Source organism: Ziziphus jujuba, chromosome 9 (genome assembly GCF_031755915.1).
Source record: "Ziziphus jujuba cultivar Dongzao chromosome 9, ASM3175591v1".
Classification (NCBI taxonomy): Eukaryota; Viridiplantae; Streptophyta; class Magnoliopsida; order Rosales; family Rhamnaceae; genus Ziziphus; species Ziziphus jujuba.
This window is the reverse complement of record NC_083387.1, coordinates 19,996,777-20,005,299: the sequence shown is the minus strand read 5'-3', so window position 1 is coordinate 20,005,299 and position 8,523 is coordinate 19,996,777. Positions and strand designations below refer to the sequence as shown.

The window sequence follows — 8,523 nt, the reverse complement described above, 5'->3', positions numbered from 1 at the left end:
AGTAGTATGCGGGAGCAAAGTGATCCCAATGTTTTATTAAAATAAATAAATTAATTAATATTAAAAGTTTTTTTTTTTTTTTTTGAAGCCAATATTAAAAGTGTTGTAAAGGGGATATTTTGACTTAATAATTATTATTATTATTTTTTTTTTTTTTTTGGGGGCTAAGAGTAAATTATTGGATTAATAAGCTAGTGGGATAAAGTTTAATATAACAAGCATAATTTTTATGGATCCATATTATAGAGCATTAAATAGTTATATTTTTAAAATAAGATTGGAGACTTTTTGTATGTAGATCGTAAATGCTGTTGTGACCTATGCTAATAATTTGATATAATTATTATTTATTTTTTTTGTCTTTTTGCTCATAATATCAAAGACAACTAACATTTTTAATTTAGAAAGTTTTTTTTTTATATAAATATAACTAAAATATATATCAAAACTATAGATCAGAAGATATAAATTACAATAAAACAAGAAAGAGTAGAGAGATTCTCATCTTGTTATCTTTTACTGTTCATTCATATAATAAACTTCACACATATCTAAAGCTGTTTCAAAAAAAAAAAAGAAAAAAAAAAGCTACGACTCACAAGATGTAATTAAAAAAATAAAAGATTAAATAGAAATTAATATATGAACCATATAATATCATAACAAAAATTCCTTCAAACAAAAAACATAGATTAAATTATTTTGCTATTAAATTGTCTATAAGGTTATGTGAAAAGCTTTCTTCAAATAATAATTATGAGTTTGAGTTATCATATTTTAACACTAAAAGAAAAATTTTATGTATTAAATTTGAAAGTATAGTATCATATTCCCTATCTAACCATTGAACAATCCAAAACTAATTAATGGTGCCAACAACCTAATAATTTTATTTTTTTTAATATAAAAGTAAAAAGACACCTAATATTTCTACACCTTTTTAATATAAATAATTATTTAGGTATATCTAATTTCGTATCTAATAAGATAAAAACTTTGTATAATAATATTACCAAATCAAAAATCTAATTTTGTTACCCAAAAAACAATATTTTAATGTCATTAAAATTAGTCATGTCACCGTTTTATTTTAAGGGTTTATAGGGGATATAGCATATTAGCTAAATCAGTACTCTTTTGCTTTTTATATTTGACAATAATCCAAGGATTTTTTTTCCTTTTTACAAAAATATGAATTGGAAACTTTATATCCCTATATAAATTATGAAGAAAAAAAAAATTTAAAGTCTTTTACCTATACAAAAGGATATGATGAACTTTTCTCAACTAATCTTCTAAGTTATTAGATGGGATTCATCCAATGGGACTTATGCTTGTTATATATATATATATATAAAATAATTTTATAATTAAAATATCCTACTGAAAATTTTCATATAGATCTAAAAGAAATCTAATTAAAAAGATACATGAATTTTAAAATAGCTACATATCCTTAGCTACACTTAAGTTCGTATAACAATTTTATTTGAATGTTTTGATAATAATATGACCATATATATATATATATATATATATTATAAGTGGCGCTTAGGTAGACAAGATTGTCCACCATTCATGACTTATATAGGCCTCTTCACATTTAGGGTTTGTTTAGTATACAATATTGGATTGTATTGGTATAAGTTATGTTGAATTAGATTGTACTAAAATGTATTATATTGTACCTATGTTATGTTTGGTGTAGGATTATTTAAAATAATATCTTGTTTGGTATAATAGTGTATTTTACTGTATTATTTTTTATTTTTTTTTATTTTATAAATTATTGCATTGGCAGGGTAATTAAGTTGATATTTCATAACCAAATAACTGACTTTAAGAATATTTTTGAGTTTGATGTTATTGACTTTCTAAAATATCGTACTTCAATCATGCCTTTTATTTTAGAATGATGGTAATGGAGGTGCGGACTAACAAAGCTTAATCAAGATTTAAAGGCATATTCTAAGAATATGGCTTGCAATATTCCAAACTAGTACATAAATATACAATCTCAAAGGGGATGATCATGAGACCGTAGTGTAAAAATATCAACTTCATCAAAAGCCCATCATCTAAGATCTTTGCATATGATCAAAAATATTAAAAAAAAAAAAATCTTTGCATCAATATCAAAAGCGTATATAACTAATATAAGAATGAAACTAGTGTGATTTTCAAGTATTTCACAATTCCACATCCGCCTTTAGTATTATTCCTATGCTGAATTGCTCACCAATCGACTATAGACTAGTAGAGTACCAAAATACAACACTTGTAACAAGTTCCCCATACCACCCATCTAAAAGTTACACCAAAAGATACGATTCGAAGCTACCAATAAAGTATTGAACAACAAGAAGCACATAAATCCCTCATAGATATGGAAAAAGAACAAAGAGCACAAGTGAAATTTCTCACCACCATTTCTCATAAGTGCAAAAAAGCAATCACTTGTTCTTAGCGTCAACCCATTTTTTCCAGCTATTATAGTAGAAGTAGCCATGTCCAAGAACAACCCATGTTTCACAACTCCTTCCAATGCCGAAATCTCCTTCCCTACTCCCAATACATCTTTGATTGAGGTCTTGAAGTACAAGTCCACAATATAGTTGGAATTATCAGTCACATAAGACTTATCACCATCCAATCTCAATTTGGCTTCTACTCCTTCTTCCTTAAATAGCTCTGGAAGCCTCACCAAATTATACTTACAGCAGAACAGAACAACCTCCACAGGCATTGCCAACCCACTACCACAGAGAACCGAAACCAATTTGGTATTGTCCACCACAACTACAAACTTATCTGATGCCTCTTCCACCATTTTCTCTTTGAGAAGCACCCCACCACACCCTTTGACCAAATTAAGATCTAGGTCCACCTCGTATGTGCCATCAATAGCCAAATCCAAATGGGGATGATCGTCGAGGACCGATAGAGGGATAACCAGTTGGCGAGCTTGTTCCTCTATTCATTTTGAAGTTGGTATCCCCACAAAGTCAATCAATTGGTTGGAGCTGAGCAACTCGGCGAGCTTAGCTACAATGAAGGCAGCGGTGGGATCAGTGCCGAGGCCGAGTACCATATCGCTTTTGACGTACTCGACAACTTTATCGACAGCAAGTTTTTTAAGGTCGTCTTGAGTGAAAGCAGGGGCTGAGTAAGCAAAAATGGACATGGATCACCAAGGGTGGGTGCGCAGGTTGAGGGGCATAGTGGTGTGCATGATAAGGCGAGTAGTGGAGGAGACATTGTGGAGCTTGGAGATCACGATTGAAGTCGTATTAGGTAATACAAAAGAAATCTAGTGTATTAGTAATGCACCGTGAATTGTATTAGAAAACACGCAAGGGTATTATATAATACAATACCCTTCACGTGTTATCTACTATCAAATATCGTATTATATAATACAATCCATCCTAATACTTTTTAATACGTCCTACCAAACATGTCTTTAAAGAGATGCTTTGTCCATGAGTAATGGGCAATCTCATCCAATTTGGAAAAATTATGTGTGTGTGTATATATGTATATGCATATATGTATTTTTGATAAATGATTGGACCGGACAGGTGCAAGTAGCTTGATCGTCCTACTCGTTGTTAAAATACAAGCCGGAGATGTATCAGCCTAAATTTCTACAAATGTAATCTCCATTATTGATGGACAAATCTATTAAAAAACAAAGCTCTTTTATCATGGAATTATATCTGCTATTAACATTGGCTTATTTGTCAGTCATGTAAGGTATGCCACTCACCTTTTTTAGATTTTCAAATTCAATCAACATAAAATTCTTATGCGACTATAAAATCAAAATAACTTCAATTTATTTAATATTACTATTGATCGGATCAAACCATTAAAGAATATAAATTATTCTTTTTATTATTTTAATTATTTTAACTTTGATAAATTATCAATTTTTTATAACTTATAAAATATAAAATAAAAATCAAACTAAAAAATAAATTATAAATAGTTTAAATGTGACCGCCGTCAAAATTCAGATGAAGGTGGTACTCAATTACATATAATTCTTTCATATAAATCCAAATTTTTAATAATAATGAGATTGCTAATACCCACTTGTGATTTGATTTATACATATCATAAAAAAATAAATATTTTTGATATAGAAACCAAAAAAATATTACTATATTATTTGTCATTTGTTAAAAAAAAACTATAAAAGAGTTTGATTTTTCTAGCATTTCATAAGATAAACATATATTTACTACCTTTAAAAAGTAGTAAAAAATATATGTTTAATAATATATTAAATCCAATTTAAAAAAATAAACATTTTCGAAACCTATTGATTAATAAATATATTTTTAATTTTTAATTTTTAATGTGATTTAATAATCAAATAATAGTTTTAAAAAGAAATTCCTAACTTTAATTATGATATTAAGAACTTATAATACTTTGAGAGCACATAATTCCCTTTAATATAGAATGAATTCCACAGGTATGGGATCTATCACGTCTTAAAAGGGAAGCAAATACTCCGAAATTATTAGAAATATTCTACTGCAAAATAATATAAAACCATTTGTTGAAGCAAAAAATAAAAACCATCATTTTAGGATCAAACTTTTTAGGAAAAGAGTCAATTATATATATATATATATATAAAACAAATTTTAACCACTTTTATATTACTTCTCTACTTTCTTTCAATCCATAAGCTATAAAAATTGAAATCTAAGTTTCGCCCATTTAACAATTATTTTATAAAATTTATATGTTTTATTTTGATGTTTCACAAGTTTAGGAAGGTGTATTCAATTAAAAATTTAATGGATTTTAAAAGATTTTAAAAGTTCAAAGGTATTCAATTAAGATTTCTATAGAATCCATTAAAATATTAAGATATTCAATTTAGAATTCTATAGAATCTATTTAAATATGATGTTATTCAATTATGACTTTTTAAAAATCTATACAAGTATGTTGGTATTCAAAAAGTTATTGACTTAGAAGGATTTTACAAGTTGATGGATTTGATTGGATCTTGAGACATTAGGTATAAATACTCAAGCCTTTCACAAATCCAGTCTCCACCCCAAAGATTTCATCGGATTGTAAAACACAAAACATTGAGTGGGACCCTGCTTTGAGACAGAACGAAGAACAGACGAACGAACCCAACCCGCTGGATGAACGGTCGAACAAAACCGGTGAACTGACAGCAACCAAAACAATGGTCTTTCCTGTGGGCTCTCTCCTCGTACTTCCTTGCTTGATTTGATTTTTTGGGTATGATTCAATTTTTCTGCTTTTTTCGCATTATCCTGCCATTGTTTGATAAAAACCCAAATCAATGTTGTGAAAGTTTTGAATTTCGAGTGAGAAGTTTTGAGTTAAAAAAAAAAAAAAAAAGAGTGAGAAGTTTTAAGTTTCTAAGGAGCGTATCTGTTATCTGCTATTGTAAATATATTCATATATGTTGTATATATGTTTAGCCCTAGTGTAAAAAGAAATAGAAGGTGGTGCAGCCGTACTTAGTACCAATTAACTTGTTCGTTTGAAGCATTATTAACAGTACATGTCCACCATCTTTATACAAAGTCTCCATCAATCTCTTCCAGCACACCCCCCCCCCCCCCCCCCCGGGAGCCCCTTCTTGAGCCATAAACACACAAACGAAAGCAGGAGCATAGAAACAACTGCCAGGTGACAAAAACTTTGAGGGGTTAGTTTTCAGGAGGGCAAAGATCATCTCAGATCAATGATCAATGTATTTTCTTTGTACCCAAAAAAAAAAAAGTAAAAAAAGGAAACAGATGGATAGTGATGATCACCGCCTCTGAAAAAAGAAAATAAATAGTTGGTAGATTAGGCATAATGAATGTGCATATCAGAAGCTAGCATCACAATTTTTCATCAATTAATAAATTTATATAGCTTTGAAAAAAAAAAAAAAAGAGTTGGTAGATTAGACACAATGAGTGTGCACGTCAAAAGCTAGCCACGCAATTTTCTATCAATTAATAAATTTATATTATAATATATATATATATATATATATATAGTTTCTTGTACTTAATTAAACACGCTTCCCCAAGAATTTATGCTTTGGTTACTGTTTCCACTGTGAGTGACTAATTTGGTGTTCCATCATTATTATTGTTATATATATATATATAACTTTTATACTAATTTAACACACTTCTCCAAAAAGTTGTGTTTTGGTTTATGTTTCATTGTGAATGGCTGACTGTGTTTAGTGTTCTATCATTATTATTATGTGTTTCGAAAATATTACTGCCTACTTGTACTTAAAAAATATATACTACACTATAGTACTACATGTTCATGCATATATATATATATATATATATATGATTTTAGAAAAAATTAGAAAAATACATTATTTTTTTGTTGCAGTTAATAGTCTTTTAAAATGCATTATGAATCTAATATGATTTATTAAATATTTTTAATTTGATTTTATAGTTTGATGAGTTGGAATGTGAATATTTTGATCTTGTTTGTTATATGTTTAATCTATAATATATATATATATATATATATAAATGTGATTCAACTATTTATGGGCTTTATATTTAGATATTCATTATTACAATGGGAGATTTACAACGAAAAGGTAAAACTGCATATAACACATGGACCTCACAAGAGAGTAATCAGTTGTTGGAATTGATGGTTGATGCTGCTAATCATAGATGGCGTGATAACAATGGTGCATTTAGCAAACTAACTATGGAAAGTAAGATACTTCCTAAGCTAAATGAAGAACTTGGATGTAATAAAAATTATACTCAGTATCAGAGTTTCTTGAAATGGTTTAAAACGCGTTATCAAACATTTTCTCAACTCATGGGTTTCAACTCTGGTTTTGGATGGAATGCAGCCACACAAAGATTCATTGCCATAGATGAAATATGGGATAATTACTTTAAGGTGAAGTTATAAATTTTCATAAGAATGTATTTTATGTTATTATATCTTATATATATATATATATATATATATATATATATATATATATATATATCTATATATAGATGTATTTTTATATGTTAACAAAATATTATATTTATTTTATTTTGTTTTATTTTTTGTACAATCTCATCCAACCTAGAAACACCTTCGAACAGACACTTTTGCTGACTTTGAGGATTTAAAAATTGCTATTGGAGATGGAACTACTATTGGAAAAAGCTCTATTGGATTGGGAGACGATACAGATGCAAGAATTTATAGACAAGATGAAAGTACAAATGGTAGGATAGATGACTATGTATATGATGAGATTAACGAGGTATATGTTCCAACTCAACTCGATCCATCATGCCAAGCACCTTCACCTGGACATAATGAACCATCAATATCAGAGTTCAATCCAAATTTAGAAGTTCTTATGTAAAATGTTGTTCAAAGAAAACGAACTAGAAATGAATATGAAGGGAATACTCATTCATTTGATCATAATGCCACTCGAGTTGATCTTCTAGAAAAACTTTCTCATGGTTTGGACTCGATTGGAAAAATTGCCACTGAAATTCGGGATATGTATAACCTAATGGAGAAAATGGAAAAGGCAATTAGTGAAAAGGAGAAAAAGAATGATATTTGGAATGGTATTAAGGAAACTCCAAATTTAGATAATCAAGGTTGCTATAAAGCACTTGCATTGATTCAGAAAAAGAATGATATTTTTCAATATGTACTAATTTTTACAAAATTAATATTTATGAATTAATAATAAATATCTTATATTTTTAGGTAAATATTTTCTCGTGGATTGTGGATTTCAAAATCATCAACAATTTTTAGCTCCATTTTGAGGGGTTCGATACCATTTGCAAGATTTTTCTAGTCCAAGTCGTCATTCCGAAACTACAGCTGAATTGTTCAATCTCTGTCACTCTTCTTTAAGAAATGTAATTAAAAGGATATTCGGTATATTCAAATCTAGATTCACAATTTTTAAGTCTGCACCTTCACTTCCATTTAAAATACAAGCAGAGTTAGTTTTAGCTTGTGCAAGATTGCACAATTTTTTTCGCAAGGAATGTCATTCTGATGAGTTTCCTGTAGAGCCAAATGATGAATCTCCATCATTGTTATTAACACAAGAAATTGAAGAAAATAATTTTGAAGAGCTGCTTGAAAGTCAGGAGCAACAACGAGAGAATACTAATGAATGGAGAACTACAATGGCTTCAAATATGTGGATGGATGCCCAAAATGCAAGAAATCAAAGTAATGAGCAATGAGTTTTTTTTTTTTTTTTTTTGGCATATAATGACAATAATAATAGAGATGATATAAGACTATTTGATATATTCATCTAATTTTATTTTAATTTATCTTGACAATGTTTTTTTTTTCATTTTTTTAAAAATATTTTAAGGATAATATTATTAAAGTTTAATATTCATGTATATGTTCTTTACCTATTTGTTAATATTTGTTAATTTGTTCGATATCATAAATGTTCAACAATGCTAATAGTATGATAAAAATAAATAAATAAAT

The 8,523-nt window shown here is 28.3% G+C and overlaps 1 protein-coding gene and 1 pseudogene across 1 annotated transcript; one reads left to right on the top strand and one right to left on the bottom strand.

Moving 5' to 3' along the window:
* Nucleotides 1-2,305: 2,305 nt before the first annotated feature.
* Nucleotides 2,306-5,593, bottom strand: LOC107427213 (probable ribose-5-phosphate isomerase 3, chloroplastic; annotated as a pseudogene).
* Nucleotides 5,594-6,603: 1,010 nt separating this feature from the next.
* Nucleotides 6,604-7,408, top strand: LOC125424191 (uncharacterized protein At2g29880-like). Its single transcript, XM_048481002.2, has 2 exons — nucleotides 6,604-6,942; nucleotides 7,124-7,408. The coding sequence occupies exons 1-2, from the start codon at nucleotides 6,604-6,606 to the stop codon at nucleotides 7,406-7,408; spliced, it is 624 nt and encodes a 207-aa protein (XP_048336959.2).
* The last annotated feature ends 1,115 nt before the right edge of the window (nucleotides 7,409-8,523 follow it).